The sequence below is a fragment of the Carex rostrata genome, chromosome 10 (assembly GCF_964058835.1).
Source record: "Carex rostrata chromosome 10, lpCarRost1.2, whole genome shotgun sequence".
Classification (NCBI taxonomy): Eukaryota; Viridiplantae; Streptophyta; class Magnoliopsida; order Poales; family Cyperaceae; genus Carex; species Carex rostrata.
In genome coordinates, this window is record NC_135927.1 from 4,610,801 (window position 1) to 4,632,135 (window position 21,335).

The 21,335-nt window shown below is 34.4% G+C and overlaps 2 protein-coding genes across 2 annotated transcripts; both read left to right on the top strand.

Moving 5' to 3' along the window:
• The first annotated feature begins 917 nt into the window (after positions 1-917).
• LOC144561032 (cytochrome P450 76M5-like) lies at positions 918-2,979 on the top strand. The gene is made up of 2 exons (XM_078310252.1): positions 918-2,090; positions 2,269-2,979. Exons 1-2 carry the CDS (start codon positions 1,215-1,217, stop codon positions 2,875-2,877), a joined length of 1,485 nt encoding a protein of 494 aa, XP_078166378.1. The 5' UTR covers positions 918-1,214; the 3' UTR covers positions 2,878-2,979.
• A 9,530-nt stretch (positions 2,980-12,509) lies between these two features.
• On the top strand, positions 12,510-15,978 carry LOC144561031 (cholesterol 22-monohydroxylase CYP90B52-like). Its single transcript, XM_078310251.1, has 8 exons — positions 12,510-12,872; positions 13,405-13,726; positions 13,918-14,070; positions 14,170-14,418; positions 14,970-15,062; positions 15,166-15,244; positions 15,324-15,430; positions 15,619-15,978. Exons 1-8 carry the CDS (start codon positions 12,565-12,567, stop codon positions 15,835-15,837), a joined length of 1,530 nt encoding a protein of 509 aa, XP_078166377.1. The 5' UTR covers positions 12,510-12,564; the 3' UTR covers positions 15,838-15,978.
• Positions 15,979-21,335: the final 5,357 nt, after the last annotated feature.

Genomic DNA, 21,335 nt, shown 5'->3' on the forward strand with positions numbered 1-21,335 from the left:
CCGTTAGATGTTTAATCTATATTAAAATGTGCTTGTAGACAAAATTTTAGATTTTTTGAGCTTAGCCATTATCTCTCTCTCTCTCTCTCTCTCTCTATATATATATATATATAGAGGTGGGCTACGGTGAGTTGCGAAGTAATGCGACTATTTTACTTCACGCTCATATTTTTTGATTTTTAAGTTCAAAACGTCAATCCGAACCGTTCATCTTGTTCTCCATATTGAAATGTGCTTAGAGACCAAATTTTACATTTTTTGGAATGTTTTTACTATTTATTAAGCAATTTTGAAAGTCGCTGATCTGATGGTTCAGAAAATTTTACTGTTTTTTACTGTTCACAGCAAAGCAGCAATTTTCAAAAATGCTTAATAAATAGTAAAAAAATTCCAAAAAATATAAAATTTAGTCTCCAAGCACATTTCAATATGGATTAAACATTTAACGGTTCGGATCGGTCGTTTGGACTTTCAAAATAAAAATACGGCGTGAAGTAGAAACGCGTTTTACTTCGCAACTCACCGTAGTCCACCTCTATATATATATATATATATAATTGGCATATTATTTCCTAATTTTTGAAAATTTTCTTATCTGTATCATCATATCAAATATGATACCGATACCCGTATCCATACAACATTGGTTATGTTCAGAATATCATGCTAATATTAAAATAAAAATTTCTCCAGATTGTAAAACAAAAATGATGGTAGCATCATGAATACATTATACTTATCAAATCTGAATACATTATGTTTATATCAACTAGTATAGGTACTGGCAAACATGCATCTTATCAAATCTGACATTACTTGAACATTTTTCAAGTAGCAACATATATATTTTAGTCAAGTTCTTATGAGTGAAGAGCTGGTCCCAATAGCATCCGACCTACTCCCCACTCTAAATGAATGCTGTATGGGTCGCATTGTATATTATTCTATTAATTATTGCCTTTCTTTCAGCTGCAGCGGTAGCTGTCTTATAAAAAAAAAAAAAAAAAAAAAAAGGTGTCACCACTTCACATAAGCTTATTGTTTCAAAAAACATGGAACTCTCACTTAGTTTCTTGCTCATCGCACTAACCATTTTCCTTCTCTTCACCCTATCTTCATTCTTATTAATGCCTTTGTCTTTTAGCAGCAGCGGTAGCTGTTTTGAACAAAGAGGTGCACAACTGCACATCCATAGCTAATTGTCTCAAAAACAAATGGAACTCTCACTTAGTTTCTTGCTCATCGCACTAACTCTTTTCCTCCTCTTCACCCTCTCTAAGCTATTTTCATCATCATACAATACTCCCCTGCCACCCGGCCCCACCCCATTACCATTAATCGGAAACCTACTAGCCTTGGATGACCAACCACACCATAAATTTGCTCATTTCGCAAAGGTCTATGGCCCTGTCATCTCTCTCAAACTTGGTCTTACCACCACCATTGTTGTTTCCTCACCTAAGGTTGCACGTGAGGTCCTACAAAATAAGGATCAATTTTTCTCTGCCCGATCAGTACCTGACTTAATGCGCGCTTGCAACCAACATAATGAAGTGATGACTTTTCTCCCAAGCATGTCTCCTCTATGGAAACGCGATCGTGCCATTTGTGCCACCAATCTCTTTTCAGTACGTAGCCTTGAAAGAACTAGAGAGATTAGGGCACAAAAGGCACGTGATATTACAAACATTTTTCGTAAAAAAGCAGGCTATCCTATATGTATTGGCGATTTACTTTTTTCCGGAATGCTTAATATGGTCTCCAATGTACTATTCTCGCAAGATGTGATTGATATCAACTCCGAGTCACGGCAAGAGTTCACTGAATTGATAAAGGAAACCATCAATGAGGTCGGGAAACCTAATGTCTCTGATTTCTTTCCTTTTCTAAGGTTTCTTGATCTTCAACATATACGGCACAATGGTGCTGGCCATTATAGACGATATTGTAAGTTTTTTGATATTATTATAGACGCCCGCTTACAGTACAGGACCAGCAATGGAAAAAACTATGGTGATTTCTTAGATTCCTTGCTCGATATGGTTGCGGAATCAAGTATAACTCGGAGAGAAATTCCAATACTTCTTATGGTAATTTTTCTCATTCTTTCAACACGGAAAACATTAATTTATTTCTTAGATTAACAGCATGTCACTTTAATTTGGGTATTTTCACGGCATGCTTAGATAGCTAGTTCTAATTTGTTTATTAAAATAGTAATTAATAAGTTACAATGTATTCATCAAAGTTTAATATTTTCCTTGGCAGGAACTTATTGGGGCTGGAAGTGATAATATCTCAATTACAGTTGAATGGGTAATGGCTGAGCTTCTCCATGACCCTGTTGCCATGGCAAAAGCTCAAGCCGAAGTGCAGCAGGCTTTTTCATCGCAAACATTTGGAGAACAAGATATAATCAATCTTCCATACCTCCAAGCAGTGATTAAGGAGGCAATGAGATTACATCCGGCAGTGCCACTACTCCCTCACAAGGCCATGAAAGATGGAGTGGACGTCGGTGGGTACATAATGCCGAAAGGAGCAACAGTGTTTGTAAACACATGGGCTATCGGGCATAATCCGCAAGTTTGGAAAGAACCGGATGTGTTTAGACCAGAGAGATTTTTGGAGAAACAAATCGTCTTTCATGGGAAAGAATGTGAATTCCTCCCGTTTGGGTCCGGGAGGAGAAGTTGTCCCGGGTTGCCATTTGTTGTAAAGGTAATACCTTATTTGCTGGCTTTGATGCTTGCTGAGTTCAATTGGAGGCTTCCAGATGGGATGGGACACAAAGATGTAGATTTGACAGAGAAGTTTACTGTCGGGCTTAAGATGGCGGTCCCCCTATGTGTAGTGCCCGTTCCAGTAAACACTTGAAGTATGCTGTACTACTGATTGATCAAAACAATAATTCTATTACTTTTGTTGGCAAATTTGAGTTGTTTCGAAATTAGTATTTATATGTGTAGGAAAATTAGTGTGATTGAATTGGTTGATCAGTATTATAGTGTATTAATTTTTTAATCTGAACGTTTATAATGCTCAATTATTGAAGAGAACCTTTTTTCATGGATTAGTCCCTACAACTCCTTTTTTCAAGTTTGTAGTGTTAGGGACCATATGGCAGCAGAATGCTCTAATACCACTTGTTAGGAGCAGCGGGAGCTTTAAAACTATGACACAGTCTGGATAATGAGAATCACAATAACACTAGCAAGTTCAACTAAAATCACTCTCCTAAAAAGTAACCCCACTTTAAACTACCTTTACCTACTTACAAAAGACACTAATTGCCCTCCTAGGAACCACAAAAAACTTGCTTGAAAAGACATTCAAATATAAACCTTTTGACCTTATTTAAAACATACTCAAAAACATGAAACTACCTTTACCTACTTACAAAAGACACTAATTGCCCTCCTAAGAACCACAAAAAACTTGCTTGAAAAGACATTCAAATATAAACCTTTTGACCCAATTTAAAACATACTCAAAAGTAACACCTAACATAATTAAAGATAAAATTCTTCAAAAGCTGCCATCTGATTGTCACACAATTTTGACCAGTTTTTCGTTCAAGTTCTTCAACAATATTTCCCAGGAAATTGTAAATCATGTTTCTAGCTATTCTTTTGAATTTTGAATCACATTATTTGGAGTTTGTATGAAGGTTTTATGGCCAATATACGATACCATGCCAATCAGTGGCAGTTCTGGAAGCTGGAACAACCACCGCTGGAGCTGCTAGTGGCAGTCAAATACAAAATCCAATTGATATTCATATATGGTCAACTAATGTCATATAAACAATTATATGCATTCCTTATATGACAATACAATTAATCCTCAGACTAATCTTACTTGTAATTAATGTTCTTTGCTACTTACATTGATTACAGATACTTAGAGTTTATTAATTATATCTAGTAGTGTCTCACAATTCAGAATCCTCAACTTTCAAGTTATATCAAATTCTAGGAACAAACTTAACTATTCAATTATTCTATAAACAAAATTGTTAGGGTTTCGACGAAGAAGAGGCAAGAAATAAGAGAAACAATATTATGAGGAAGCTTAATTGTATTTCTTGAACTTCATTTTTACATAGAATACAAATGACATAATTTATAGCAACATAAATCTCTAAAAAAAGATACTATAAATGACATATCCTAAAATACCCTATACTAAAATACTAATTCTTTCTCCTTAATATAGCTTGCCAAATATGGCCTACTATTCCTAACATCCTGCAAAATCAAGCATGATGAAAATATATAATGAGATGAGAGGCATACATAACAATCCTCCCCTTGACTTGAAATCTCATCCTGAAACAAAACCCCAAAATAAACCCCTAAAGCACATCATCAACTTTAATTTCAACTAAATTAGCATACCCTGAAGAACTATCACCTTGGTCCGCCTTCTGTTTATTCTTGAGCTTGAAACAGTCGGCCTTGATGTGTCATTTCTTCCTGCAATAGTTGCAAATTAGGTTCTTGTGCTTAGAGCTCGAATAGGTCGATGATGAAGTCAAGTTCTCCCCCCTTTCTCTTCTCTTCTCGACAATCAAGCCAACATCTTGATGACCATTCTCGGCCCTTAACAAATCACTATCGATGTTGGACTTGACCAACAAATTATTTTTCACATCCTCAAAGGCGATTGATTCCTTGCTATAAAGCATGGTTTCCTTAAACGCTTGATAAGACTTAGTCAGCGAACACAATAGAACCATAGCTTTATCCTCATCGTCCACCTTGATACCAATTCTCTCCATGTCATTGAGAAGTGCGGTATATTCTGAAATATGGACCTTAACGGATGTACCTTTTGCCATCTTGAAAGAATAGAACCTTTGCTTCAAACGCAACCGGTTAGTGACCGATTTTCGCATATAGATCCCCTCTAACTTCTTCCATGCATCAGCTGCTGTAGTCTCTGAAAGGATTTCTTGAAGAGTTGAATCACTCAAACACAACTGGATAGTCGAGAGAGATTTGTCATTCATAATCTCCCAATCTTCATCTTTAGCCTCCCCTTCCAACTCCTTAGGCCTACCAAAAATTGTGGCCTTTACGCCCAAATTGGACAATATCGCCTTCATCCGAACTTGCCAAAGCGCAAAACTACTTGTGCCATTGAATTTCTCAATATCAAATTTGGCAGACATTGTTGAATTTGAACTCATCATAACACCGAGATTTGGAATTACAAATTTCACCAAATCAACAAATCAACAAATTTTCTAATTTATCAATTTCTCAAATATCAAATTTCCGAATGTACTCAAATACCAAATTTTTGTAACGGCACAATGATCAAATCACCAAAAGATAAGTTGCCGAATTAATAAATTAACCTTTGAGTAGCACACAGATCCCAAAAACAGAGAGGAATTGATCTTCACGCGGTCCACCAAATGAAAGTCGCGCACTAGATCAGAGGAATTATCGCGGCTCACAAATTCACAGAACGTAATTGGATGATGGAGGTAGAACGACAGAGCCTGGAGTGGCGATCAACAAACCCTAAGCGGTAGCGGAACAAAGAACCCTGAAAATCACCGATCGATTGCCGGCAACGAACTTGGCTCTGATACCAATTTGTAAGGGTTTCGACGAAGGAGAGGCAAGAAATAAGAGAAACAATATTATGAGGAAGCTTAATTGTATTCCTTGAACTTTATTTTTACATAGAATACAAATGACATAATTTATAGCAACATAAATCTCTAAAAAAGATACTATAAATGACATATCCTAAAATACCCTATACTAAAATACTAATTCTTCCTCTTTAATATAGCCTGCCAAATATGGCATACTATTCCTAACATCCTGCTAAATCAAGCATGATGAAAATATATGATGAGATGAGAGGCATACATAACAAAAATCATAGAGTCAACTTTTGCTCTAGGACACTAAACTCAAATCCAAATCCGATAGACTCTTCTTTGTGGGGTATCCAAAGGAATATGAAGGGTGCTACTTTTAAAATAAATCTGAGAACAATATTTTTTTGCTCTGTTTGTTGTATTCTTGGAGAATGAGTTTCAAACAAAAAGTAATGAGAGATATGTGCACCTTGAATAAATTCAAGACGCTGCACAAAATGTCCAAGTTGGAGACATACCCATAGTTCCTTTGATAGATATCAAAGCTAGTGGGAGCAATCACTATTATGGAAAAATACTTCAAGACGCTGCACAAAATGTCCAAGTTGGAGACATACCCATAGTTCCTTTGATAGATATCAAAGCTAGTGGGAGCAATCACTATTATGGAAAAATACTTCACCGTCGATTCAAATGTTAATTTTCCATCGGTTGCCTGCATAAATTGTGAATCCAAATTTTACGAAATCATTTTTATTAAAAAAAAAATGCGGGCTGCACGGATTTTGATGCGGGCACACAACTCTCTAGAAAATTAATTTTTTTTATTGGGATTAAGATTGTAATTATTGTGATGCAATTACTTTATTGAATTGCAATTTTTTTTATGACTAAGGTATAGATTCCATTTCTTATGAAGACATTAAAGTTGTATGTATTTTTAATTGGATTAATTGAGTCATAATTATACCTAAAGGTACCTATTTTGACAAGATTGATTGAATTTATTTTACAAAAGGAAAATTAGGTGTGCATTTAATGAATGCGATCATTTATTGGTCCAAAGGAAGATAATGGTTGTTGAAATTATTTTTACAATTAAATGATAATAAAATATAGTGATGATTATTATGTATTTACATGTGTCAATAATGTCGGCCCAAAGAAAGGCATGTTGTTTGATATGTTATTGAATCATCTGCCAGAAAATCTAGAACTCAGAAAATTTTCCTGAATTTTCCTTCAATCCGCACAAGTATCAGAATTGTGTGAGGTTTGCTGCCAAACCGTGTGCTTGCTGGAATTACCTTATTCAGGGCCAGTAGTGATCCATGTGCGACTGGTTTTACCTTATTCAGAGCCAGCATATGATGTGAAGAAAAACGTGTGCATTTCAATACTTATAACTTCTTCTACTTTGACAACTGATGGGGCATTTCGGTCGCATGCAGTTCTCCTATAATCTGCACGGCCGCAAGATATCAAATTTTTCTTTAGCCATAGTTGCTTCTGCTGCAGCTCCATCCGTGTGCGATTCTTGCTTGAACCGTGTGCTGCTGAGGCTGCTATTTATAGAGGGAGATACGAGTTTTTGGGCACTCTCTTAGTTGCATGCGGTTTAGTGTTGAAACGCACGGATGGGTAAAAAAGGTTCCAGATAGATGTATTCGTGCAGGCTTTCAACAGAAGTATTTTGACTAAGTACTTATCATGTCATTAGTTGTAATTCTTTATGTAGACTTTAATTATTGAGTTATCCCTTTTAAGTGTGCAAGTCATAATTATGACCTAACTCTAGTTATGCTAAGAAAATGTAAATTGTAAAGACAAATATAAGGTATGTTCTTGGGTTGCCTCCCAAGCAGCGCTTGTTTATGGTCCGAAACTCGACCATGCTGTATCTTTTCTAGTGGTTAGGTGGTGGCAAGAAGGATCCCCCTTCGCTAGTTGAAGGCCCTTCATATCCGCATTCTTTTCGGTCGTTGATGCACTTGCAACTCTCCTTAGGATTCACCTCCGGCTGACCTGGTAGGTATTGCTAGATGAGCAACCTGAGTTTTGACATTTTTTTGTTCTGTCGGTTAGTGCAGCCACACTTGCAGCCATGTCATCGCTTACCTTCTTTTGAGATCTAATGAAGTCCTCCATCCTCCATTCCAAATAAGGCTTGCGGGGTGGCTGAGCATCAAATTGTCACTGTAGATATGGTTGCTGTTGTGAGGGTCGGTTTTGATAATTCGGTTGGTGCATGCCCCCTTGGTTGTTGTAGGTAGGGTTTTGATTATTCCTCATTCATGCATTGTAATAGTTAGAGTTGTAATTGTTAGATTGAGGGTTCCCTACCATGGAAACTTGCTCGGCCTCGGCCTCAGTCATGAGGGGACAAGGATCCTTAGGATTGTGGGGCTCTCCACAGTCACCGCATGTTACAATGTTTGCCACTGTTGCTTTGTCGGTTGTCAGCTTGGATACATTATTGGTTAATGCATCCACTTTGGCGGAGAGGAGGGTGAAGTCATTGACATTGTGCTTGCTCGGAATGGCGGCCCTGCTCGAAGAATGGACTGAGGTTGAGTATACCGTGGGTGCATGAATTACCTTACCTCCGCACAATATTGTTTCTCCTCGCCACTAATACCGTTTTATTACCACAGGAATAACTTTGTACAATCTATTTAAAAATAAACGAGAAGTGCTATTATTCTCTTGCGCATATCCACGGTAATAATTTGAGCCAGTCTGCAAGCAACAGGGAGAAGGACACTTCTGTTTTATTTTGTAATTCTTTTAACCGTTAATATTTAATGTTTCTCATCCTCTCTGCTCACCTTTCGGCGCTCCACTCCGCCTCCACCCTCCTCTTCCCCTCATTGCCGCATCCTCACCGGCCTCCACTCTGCTTTCGCCCTTCTCTCCACTAGTTCACCTCCGCCTCCACCGTGGCAGAGTTCGATCCGAGATATGCACTAGTGGAGAACAAGCACTCAAGAACGGTAAAAAACACATAACAGGAATGGACCTATGTCCGTTCTTGACCTAGTGGTTACTGATTGTACCTCTAATCAAGAACGGTTCAACAGCCGTTCCTGATTGTACAAATAGGAACGGTCATTTAAACAGCCGTTCCTGTTTATACAATCAGGAACAGTTCTTTATTAAATAACTGTTCCTATTTGAACAATCAGGAACAGTTCTTTATTAAACAACCGTTCCTTTTTTTTTTTTTACTGTAATGGCCTTTTTAATAAAGAACCGTTCCTATTGCTTTTTTTTTTTATATGAAACAAGCAATAATATCCGAAATATGAAATGAAACAAAATAACACATCCTAAATTATTACAAAATAACACATACATAAAATTAAACAAGTGCATTTCACCAAATTACAATAATTCTAATTATTACAAAATAACATATTCTAAATTATTTTACTTTTTTCCACTAACATATTCTAAATTAAACAAGTTCAACGGTATACAAAGTGGCTTAATAACATATTCCAAATTTCTGGACCATCGGATCGGCGATTTTCAAAGTGGCTTAATAAATAGTAAAAAAATTTCAAAAAATGTAAAATTTGGTCCCCAAGCACATATTAATATGAAGAACAAGATGAACGGTTTAGATCGGTCATTTGGACTTTAAATCTGTGATTTATAGTCCAATGCACAAAGATACCCATGCATTGCAATGCACCATAGCCCATCTCCAAGGGCATATGATATATTCCCCAAATACAATTATCTCTATGAAATAAAATTGAAACATACAAAATATATGTATGCATGTTCCTTTTGGAACAGTTCCTCTTGCCAATCATCATGGAAATCTTAAATAATATGAAAAATAGTAGTAATTCAGAAATAAAACAATTTAGGCTTACTTGCTTCCTTTATTCTATTGTTCTTTCTCTCATAACCTGTACAAAGTAAAATAGAAAATTATAGAAATAAGAAAATAATGAAATAACCTAATCTAATCTTAATGCTAATGTGAAACTTGTGTATAAATGAGGAAGAAGTTAGATCTGGATTGAGATCCGAGTTTTCCCCTTCGCTATGAAAATTTAAAGCGTCAATGGATAAATTGCGTCAGACTCGACACCATGGACCCCAAAAGCCAATTATTAATGCATTTACACTGATTCAGTAGTAAATGTATCAGGTAACTTGGTCACGTGACCCATTCCAAGTCGCATCTCCAATAAATGAAAAAAACAAATTATCAATCAAATCCACATATGGCGGACAAAATAATTTCATCAGAATCTGATATCTGACAAATTACACGTTCTTTTCAATTCGCACAATTAATGCATTAATTAGTACTTGCAGCTGACACATCTGCCCTTCTTAATTTTATATCCACAAATATATATAACGTACAAATCCATATAACATACAACATATAAAATTATATCTGAAAAAGATATCTGACAAATCCACATGCTTTTCTATCCGCACAAGCACAAGCTTATTTCATCAAATCCAGGAGATCAATTTGTTGTAATCCGGAAAAATTCTGTTCAGGTATGGACTAGTACACTCGAGTTTTAATTTTTAATTTGGTACTCAATTATTTCAAATTCCTTCACAACACAAATATTTGTTTTTTCTCAAATTGTACATTTCTGAGCCTAGGCATGTTGATGGCAAGGTGTGTCGATTTTACGTCATGAAGCACATGTTCGACCTAGTCCCTCAAGCGATATCACTAGAGCTTCAAAGAAGAAGATTGATTCAACCCCTTTGTCTTCTAGGTATATCTTCACCATCAATTAGATTGTGACATGTGAATGTTGGGTTTAGGCATTGACGCAACTTCATGTAATAACACGAGAATGGTTTCCATTTTTCTTAGACAAATTCTAAACTATTTACATGAAATACAATGTTAGACCTGGCTTGATTTGAGGATCCTTGAACCGGATTTTTTGGATATATATGACTGCTTTTATTTTTTTTAGTTGCTATTTTGTTGTTACATAGCTTTATTTCTTCATCCTTTGTTTTGTAATAATTCTAGCTATGAGGATTGATGTAAGAACTTAGGTGGGTTGGTACCATCTTCACCTTAGAGATTTTCTACTGAAAATCGGTGGCAATGACCACTTATTTCAAAAAAAAAAATTCTATATTTTTGTTATGAAAATATTATTATATGAGTAAAGCTAGGGTGTGATGTCCTCAACAAGAGGGTTTGGTGAGCACAACTCCAGTATATCAAATCGACTTCAAATTTTGAATCTAAACCGTTGAAATCCATGTACTTCATTAGTGATATATGTACATGCAAAATTTTTAAAGTTTCAAGTTTATTTGCTACAAGGTCAAGCGGTCAAAGAAATAATAAAAATTAAATACATAAAACAACTTATAAAATAACTTATAAAAAATTCATTTCTTTGACCGCTTGACCTTATAGCAAATAAACTCGAAACTTTCAAAATTTTGCATGTAAATACATCATTCACGAAATACGTGGATTTCAACGGTTTGGATTCGGCGTTTGAAGTCAATCCAATATATACTTTTGGTGTTGTGCTCACCGAACTTTCTTGGTGAGCACATCACACCCTAGCTTTGCTTATTGTTATATTGTGTGTTCTTTTGTGAATGAATATGTTATGTTGTTTATTGTGCTGTCTTTTGTTTATGTTATCTAAATTATTTGCATGATATTTTGTTTCATGTCAATGAATGTCGAATGGTAATATATAAAACCAACAATGACTGTTTTTAGGTCCTAGATTGACTATTTTTTAATCTGTCAGTGCAGGGTACTTACACTAACTATTTTTAAACTATCACTGTTGAAGATCTACACAGACTATTATTTTACCCGTCGGTGTTGAGGACCTACACAAATTGGTTTTTATCAGTCAGTAAAGGGTATACATAAACTTACGGCGCCATCACTGCCGCCTCTCTAACAGACGGTGTAGGGGTATTTGAAAAGTCAATGTATGGGTATTTTTTATTATTGAGTAATGATATTACTTTTATTTACACGTCTTGTTATTTAGTTAAATCATTGGTTTTGTCCGAAGAGATATTCGTGTTTTTGAATTCTCTTGCTATATAAAAAGATAATTTTTTATTTATTTTCCTTTTTATATTTGTCATGTGATTGCATCTATGTGAAATGAATGAGTTTTGGTGTTCTATTTGTAAAACATAATAACTAATTATATTATTTGCTACCATTTCGTTACCCGATAATTGTAAACCCAAATCCATCTTAAACAGATACGGATACAAAGCGGATAATTCACGAATATGAATTCAAATACAGATATGTCACAAATAATTGTTGGTTGATTGAGTCATGAACCTTAATATACAAATACTAATTAAGAATACTAAATGATAAAAAAGCAAATCAGAAAATAAAATAAAAAATTCGCTCTGAATTCTCTCCATTTACACCCCTATACATAATATATGAGCACTAGAAGAAGAGCTTCTGACATTTATCGGTATGCTAACCATTACTGATAGAAAAAAAATTCGCTTCTATCAGTAATAAGTACCATACCAATAGAATAAATGTTTATATGCTATCAGTGGGTAACCGATAGAAGTATTGGTGTTTCTTCTATCGTGTTGGTCTCTAGCGGTAGGGAATAAGTTACTACATCTAGTTTTATTCCGATATAGAAGTTTGCATTTATGTAGTAGTGGAATACTTTCTTTGTGAGTTTTTTAAATTTAGAAGATAAATATGATTTGATGAATTGTAGAGGGTAAATCATAATTTGAATCCGAGGATATTTTTAATTTAAGCACTGACAACATGGTTGATATTTATAAACGAAAATTCATAACAACATGATCCTCGCACATGTAGAGGGTAAATAGAGGCATTTGAGCCCTCCTCTTATTTAATTACTTTTAGAGATGAAACATTATTTTATTCCGTGAATCATGCCAACCAGCAAATGCTAGTAGGACCTTGGTTTCATTTCATCTTTAAATTCAGACCAAATCTGCTCAACTTTACTGAGCTCCCCACTCTCACTATAATGGAGTTACATATCAATAGCATTGATTTTTCATCTCTATCTCTCCTTCTGCTTCTTGTTTTTTCTGCAATTTATTTTCTTAGAGAAAAGCATGAAAAAAGAAAGAGTCGACCTAATCTCCCACCAGGAAGCATGGGATGGCCATTCATCGGAGAAACCTTTGAATTGCTAAAGCGCCATCCTTCCTTTTCTATCGGTCGGTATTTGCAAGACCATATTCATAGGTAATTAAATTACTTAATGCATGATCATGTATATGTCTAGTTAAATTGATGGTATTGTTATGTCAGCATATTTACTTGTAGCCTGTATTGCTACTATTTATTCCAGCGCTTTTTTTCTCCAGAATTTGTGATGCAAATGAATATTGTAATAATATAGGATCGCATCACAGTAGGCATGCTGAGTTGCTACTACATCGTACTAAACAGAGATGCAGAAATGTGTAAATTAACCATCTGATAAGTAGCTATGTGATAGTTCATGCACAGAACATGTGATTACAGGACTAGGGTTTTTGTACAAATGTTCACTTTATATTTAAATTTGCATGTCGCTAAGTATATATTAAAATGGGATATATTTTTTCTTAAGATAAAGATGAGAGTGAACTATTCTGACTTTAAATAATTACAACTTACAAGTTCTTCAATCAGATTTCAAACTAAATAGAAATCTGCTTAAAATGGATCAATGTAAAAGTATGTTAACAATTTTTTTTGCACCTGTAATAAAAAAGTGCTACTTGATTTGTAGATATGGGAAGATTTTCAAATCAAATATCTTCGGTGGACCAACAATTGTTTCAACTGATGCAAGGTTCAACCGTTTTGTAATGCAAAATCATGGGCGACTATTCGAAACCTCTTATCCAGAAAGTGTCGAGGGGATCCTGGGGGAGTGGTCCGTATTAACACTGACCGGCGAGTTACACAAAGAGATGAGATCTATTGCAGTAAAATTCCTGTCTAACGATTTGCGTACTCGTTTCTTGCCTGATATAGAGCGCCACACGCTCCTCATTATTAATGCATGGAAGGATGGTTCTTTCCTTTCTGCCACAGAGCAGGCCAAGAAGGTATGTAGCTGAATTAAATTTTCGAATGCAACAATATCACCCAGTATATAATATACAATGACTAATGACTTAGTGGCTTAAGTTTGACCTAAAAATAAATTGTTATAAACAATACAACTATGCTTACTGATTAATGTACAACATTCTCTTCTCCATTCAGCATTAATTGTATTATATTCTTAACTATGCAGTTTACATTTCATATGATGGTGAAGCAAATTCTGGGCTTGGAGCCTGGACAGCCACAAACAGAGAAGATAAAAAAAGAATATACTACTTTCATGCCAGGGGTTGTATCTATGCCTCTCAAATTACCAGGAACTCCATATTCGAAAGCTCTCAAGGTGCACTACACTTCTTTCACAAAAAAAGAAATATATTGGTAACTAAGTATAGCATATTCCTGGGAAATAAGATTACTTAAACATGATTTTTCAATGCAGTCCCGATCAGTGATTTTTAGTGAGATTGAACGCATGGTGGATTCATTGAGGAAGGAAATGAGGCAAGGAGAAATTAAAGAAAGGAATGACTTGCTTTGCTGGTGTCTGACAGAATTGGAATTATCAAAGGGAAAGATGTTTGATCTTCTCTTGGGCATGCTCTTTGGTGGTTTTGAGACAACGAGTGTCGCACTCTCTCTCGCCTTTTTCTTTATTGGTCGTTGCCCCAGAGCATTTCAAGAATTAAGGGTTATAAACATTTTTATTTTCCGTTTGTCTCGTTAATACTTTATCATATTCAGGCTTCATTCTTCCTTCAAATTTCAAGCCATTACTTGGTACTGATCTTTATTTTTAGGAATACAGAGCAGTATCAAGAATTAAGGGCGATAAACATTTTTATTTTCCGTTTGTCTCATTAATATTTTGTCCAATTCAGTCTAATTTATTCTTACTTCAAAGTTCAAGCTATTACTTGGTACTGGTCTTTATTTTTGGGAATACAGAGTGATACTGTTCTAAAGAGCAAGGGCTATTTTCTGAACAAGTCAATATATAGAGATAACCTAATACTAAAACTGCCAAAGTGATATTTTGATAGTCTAGCCAATTTGGACAGACAAAGTATTGTTAATTTTATGGTAAAAAAAAAATGTTATCTATAGTTAAAAAGGTGGGAAAAATAATTATCAACATTGAATCCCCTGTTGTCCTTCTACAAAAGAAAATATATAGAGTCAAATTTGTATTCTCTGTACAAATTAGAAGATTTTTATACTCATATCTAATTTCTGGATTAGAATGAGCATCTTGGAATTGCAAGAAAAAAGGCAGAAAGAGGAGAAACTACACTAACTTGGGATGACTACAAGCAGATGGAGTTCACAGAATGCGTACGTATTATCTCTTATTCTAAATTTCTCTACAGATTGAGTAGTACAATATAATACTAATTAAGAAAACTAAGATAATTTTATTGCTTCCTGGTGTGTGTAGGTTGTGAAGGAGACTTTGAGGCTAGGCAATGTTATTAAATTCACACATAGGAAAGCCATTGAAGATGTGCATTACCAAGGTACAAGTAATTGCACATCTTTGTGAAAAATGTTCATTCGGTAATACACCAAATTAACACTTTAAATTAAATATTAAAGGTTACGACATACCGCGCGATTGGAAGGTCCTTCTTGTTCTTTCGGCAATTCATTTGGATGGATCAATTCACAACGATCCCCAAGAATTCAATCCTTGGAGGTGGCAGGTCAGCAAAATTAAGAAGTAAAAAAATATAATAACATCATGGTGCAATCCATTTGGAGCTAGGTTGTAATAATAAGCACAAGACCTTTGCTTCCATTAATATTTATTTACCAATATATAACTGAAGTGCTTTCCAATTAAAAATTAGTGTTTGAATAATTGGATCATTATTTTTTTACATAAATACAGAACATGTCATCAAGCACGGTAGACTTTATGGCATTCGGAGGTGGTAACAAATTGTGTGCTGGAGCAGAGCTAGCAAAGTTGGAATTAGCAGTCTTCCTGCATCATTGTGTTCTGAATTATAGGTGGGAATTGTGCAAGAACGATCAGCCCTTGGCATATCCATATGTAGTGTTTGAGGATGGGCTACCAATACAAGTTTTTAAGATTAATAATAATTAAAGATAAGCAAATATATATAATTGTCCAACTAATGAATGGGACTTGCATACATATATATTTGCTTATGTTGGGTAGCTTGGTTTGTCATTGTTCTGTTATGTATTAGCATATGATTGCTGGAAAAATATCGTTTGCTTATGATTGCTTGGAGTTTTTAATTTAATTAGTTTCATTCAAGAATATAATGATACAATTTCCCATGGATTTTCAGAGTCTATGGATTTGTGAATCCTCTTTCAAAGATCAAGGCCCAGTAATGTTACAGCTTTGTTTCTTTTATTTTGGAAGTTAGTGATCGAAGATTCAAATTGAATTGAAGTTAAATTGTAAGATATATATATATAAATATAATGAGTGGTCCACTTTTTTATTATTAGTGATACAAGTACAAAATAAGAAGTAATATCATGAACAAATAGCTGCTTGCATAATTGGATGGCGATGTTAATTATCAGATGTGAGCATTTTTCTAATTATAATTAGATAGCGTTCATATTTGCTAGCCATTAAATATACAATTAATTTTTAGCATTCATAATTAAATAAATATAACATCACAACATACCTAAAACAATAATCAATTATACATTACAAATCAACAACTACAAAGTCAGATGCACTACTTCACATTAAAATACAACACAACATTTAACAAACAAATGACAAGCATCAACAAACAAAATAAACAAAGTCCAGTTAATACTACTAGTTGTTTCTTGAGAATCGAAGTGACTTCTGTTTCAATATTATATCTTGCAGCGTGTTTGTGATGTTGCTTATGGGAATTGAAACTCGTGTTATTGAAATTGGTCGTGTTGTTGCACCATTTGTTGTACCAATTCATCCACTGATTGCATCTTGCACATTTATAAGTTCACTCCCTGGATTCTTTTTAGTCCCCAAAATCCTCACAAACGACTATTTTAGGTACTCATTTCATATATACAAAATGTAAAAATAACATTACACAACTTGCTACTCAGTTAATACCATGCACTGTGGCCAAACCCTAATCATTTATGTCATTTATACATTACAGACGTTTAACTTGTTTAATTTTTGCAAACTTATTCAAAGGTTGTTTAATTAAGAAAGACAGTGATCTAAACAGTAAACAATGCTTATCATATTTGCTAATTTCACAATTTTACAAACCCTAGTTTTAGAAAACTAAAGAGAGCAAACCCTAGTTTCAATCATAATTTAAGCAAACCATACTAAATAACTATTAAATAAACAAAAAATGTAGGAGAGGAGAAAGATCTAGCATAGAAATTTAAGCTATTAAACCAGTAGGGAGATGGTAGATTTTGATCTCGCCGCTGTTGGGAAGTTGATTTTCACAGTTAATGAGAGTGTTCATAATTTGTTTCTGGGAAATCTTTCGTTTTCAGTCTTCCATGCTTCGTCTTGGCATCCAACTTCGATTTTTTCCTACTAAAAAAAAATCCTAATCTAGCATGCTTTCAAAGAGAGTGGTGCTGGTTTAGATAGCAAGCTTTCAAAAAGAGCATCACCAAAATCCTAAGAGAGATTTAAAGGGAGAAGATGGTGTTATTATAATTAGACAGGAGGGCGGTGGGAATCAAAAGATAAGACACTAGTTGCCAGTGGACTGTTAGAGATGGATAATAATTCAATAGTCATTAAGATATATAATATATATAATTTTTTTTATATAATTACCCGATCGGGTAACGGGTACGAAATAAGCTTTACCCTTATCCGTTTTGATAACGGAATTTTTTTTTTACCCATATCTGTCTTATTGAATATGGTACGAATCGGATAAACAGATAAAAGGGTGCCATTGACACCCCTAGGCATGGCCAAGAGTCTTTGATGCCTCGATTGGGCCAAGAGTGTCGGCATTTTTATATGTAAATGCATTAATAACGGATATAAAATTGAGTAGGTGAGATTTGTCAGATATAAGATTCCGATCCTAATTGAGTAGGTGATTTGACTGTGCCGATAGAAAATCGATCAAGTGCGATTTGTCAGATATTAGATCTGATTTTGTTGTACGTTATATGGATTGATTGATATCGTTGCGCATGTGAAGCACACTTGACCTACTGTAAATAGAAATAACACCAGCTGTGTATCGAGAAACAAACAAATAAATATATTGAAAGAATTTAAAAGTACATGTGATACTTTGGTTTTTCTCATTTATAATTGCAGATGTCACAGGAGTTGCGGGTCCCGTGACCAAGTTGTCAATATATATTTACTAGTCGATCGGTGTAAATGCATTAATAACGGACTTCCTGACAGAAAGGAACCCGGACCAACTCCAATGTCGAGGAATTATTTTATTTATCAAGACGCGTGTCATGTCCCTAGCAGTTTTGAGTGGTCCCCATGTAGTTATAGAGCAAAGTCATTTAGGGAATTTTACTGCAGGAACGATTATCAACTTTCTATATATTTTGTATATTAAAAATCTCAATAATAACTATTAATAATTACTAATAATATTATTAGTAATTATTTTTATTGTTTACTAACATTTGTCATTGTTAGTCGTTAAAAATTATAGGCAGTATATTATTCGTCTTACTTGTCATTAAAAAATAAAATAAAAGTAGAAATACAAGTGACATATATATATATGCTAAATCAAAATGATGTATTAGTAGGAGGTATGATGGATGAAAAAACATTAATAAACCTAAAGCATTTCGGTTTTTTTAGATTGCATATGCATTTACATCTCGGTAAATTAAACCTCTTTACCGATAATTTGTTTTTTCATTTATAATTGAACATGCCGTTGAGAGTGGGTCACGTGACCAAATTGTCAGATATACATTTACTACTCGTTCAGTCTTCAGTGTATTTCATTTATAATTGACCATGCGATTGAGGGTGGTCACGCGATCAAATTGTCAGACATACCTTTACTAATCGACCAGTGTATCGTGGCCTCGTGGGGTTATGGGGGCTGTCAGTTGGTGGGGGCAAACAATCACGTATTTTGTGGATATAAAAGTAAGCAAGTCAGATTTGTCAGCAGAAAATATGGTATTGTGCCGATAGAATAGCATGCGACATTTCTCAGACATATATATTCAGATCTAATTAGAATATTTATCACATGCTATTCTGTTTTTTTGATGAAATAAAAAAAAAAAATATATATATATATATATATATATAGCATGTGATATTTGTCAGACATATTAATTAGATTTTACGTTATATATATTTGATTAGATTTGCAGATCAGATTCAAGTAAGCCATTATGTGGATAGAAAAGAATGCATGTGAGATTTGTAAGATATCCGATTCAGATCTAATAATTCTGTACATTACATGGATTTGATGGGATTTGTGCCGACAGAAAAGAAAGATTTGTCAGATATAATTATTTTATACATCATATAGATTTGATTGATATTATTTTTTTATTGAAGTTCGTAGACACACAACACTCAAAACACCATCTTACTAACGCATCACATGGGATTCGAAACTTAATTTTTTTGTACAAATACAATAACACCAGTTGTATCGAGAAACAAACAATATATTAAAAGCATTCAAAGCATGTGATACTTATTATATGAGATGGGGTACGGTGAGTTGCGAAATAAAGTGATTATTTTACTTTACGCTCATATTTTGCGATTTGAAAGTCCAAACGACTGATTTGAGCCGCTCAACATGATCTCCATATTGAAATGTGTTTGGAGGCCAAAATTTACATTTTTTGAAATTTTTTTACTATTTATTAAGCAATTTTAAAAATCGCTAATGCAATAGTCCAGAAATTTTTACTATTTTTTTACTGTTTACAGCAAAACAACAGTTTCCAAAATTACTTAATAAATAGTAAAGAAAAATCCAAAAAATGTAAAATTTGGTCTCCAAGCACATTTCAATATGGAGATCACATCTAACGGTTCGAATCGGTCGTTTGGACTTTCAAAATGAAAATACGGCGTGAAGTAGAATCGCGTTTTACTTCGCAACTCACCGTAGCTCATCTCCTTAATTATTATATATTCGAAGCGTTGCCCTATACGTTAGCAACACTACATTCAATTAATCGCCCACGGACTTTTCCTAAAAAAAATACTACAATTTATTGCACACAAAGTAATAAACCAAAATCAATTAAATTAAAGGAGTCATATTTGTCCGTCAGATAAATCTCGGTGTACGTCTAGCGCCCTATGCAACAATGTCCTATCCAACCCTTTAAATCGCTCAAGACAACCATTTAACTTTTTTCATTCAAGCCTTTAAATCTCTGGTCTAAATTTTTGTTTTTAAGATTTTAAATTCTGAAATGTAAATAGTACAACTTCTAACTACTATTATTTTCAAATCAAAAAAAGAAAAGATTATTTTTACCTACTCTTTTTCTTTCTTTCGATCATTCTCAATTGTTTTTCCGACGATTTGTAACAACTTTTTACAAATCTAAAAATACAAGTATTTTGTACTCAATTTTCTCTTTCAAATGAGATCCACAATGTACTTTTGAATTGTTTTTGTGTCATTATTTTTTTCACAATAAAAAATTCATTAGCACTTTAAATTCTCAAGTCTTTAAACCTATGTCTACAACCTTTAAAAAAGCCATTTCAAGCCTTTAAACCTCTGTATACAACCATTGACTGATAGACCTAAATTATATACATATTTGATCTGATTCTTATCACGAAATAACACCAAATATTTTGTATTTTGAATATAAAAAGAATAGAATACATCTAGAATCCAGTTACTGTGTTTGTTTGGTTTTAATTTGCAGAAAAATAAAGAAAATCAAAGAAAAAAGCTCAGTGCGGACACATGGTTTGCGATACAGCCGTACTAAGTACTTAGATGGATTTATGGAAGCGCGCCAATTTTAAAAAGATCTAATAAGCTATGCATCACACGGATCTCGATGCAGTCACACAGAAAAAGTAAGTGCGGACGCACTGTAGCAGCCAGTGCAGGTGGCCTGGCCGCACTGTAGCAGAACGCAGAACTTGAGCCTGAACTTAAAATAGCCGTAGATTTCGACTCGTAACTTTATTTTGGGCATATGACCACTTTTTAGAAAGCTAATGAGAAGATCTACAACTTGAGAAGCATAGTGTGAATGCACCTTGGTCACAGATAGCCTAAAAACGCATTTTCAATGCATTTTTCTATTTTTGGAACTGCTGGCCACGTTTTAAGGGCTAAGTTTAGACATGGCAGTCTGGGAAACAATCCAAAGATAGCACCCACTAACCCCACCTTCTAGTCTTTAAATTGGGCATAGTCTTTGGCTATAAAAGAGGGGGTTCTTTCCTATTCAAGGCAACACACACTTAGCGTAAAATTCTGCAGCCAAGAAAGCTTTTCAAGGAGAGGGAAGAAGAAGATCCAAGCAAGAAGTCGACAAGATTGAGGGTTTTGATCCAAGAAATGGTGGAATCATTTCTTTATTCTATTTCTTCTTATTTTTGCCAATTTTTGTAATAGATCTCTCCAAGAGATAACAGATCTC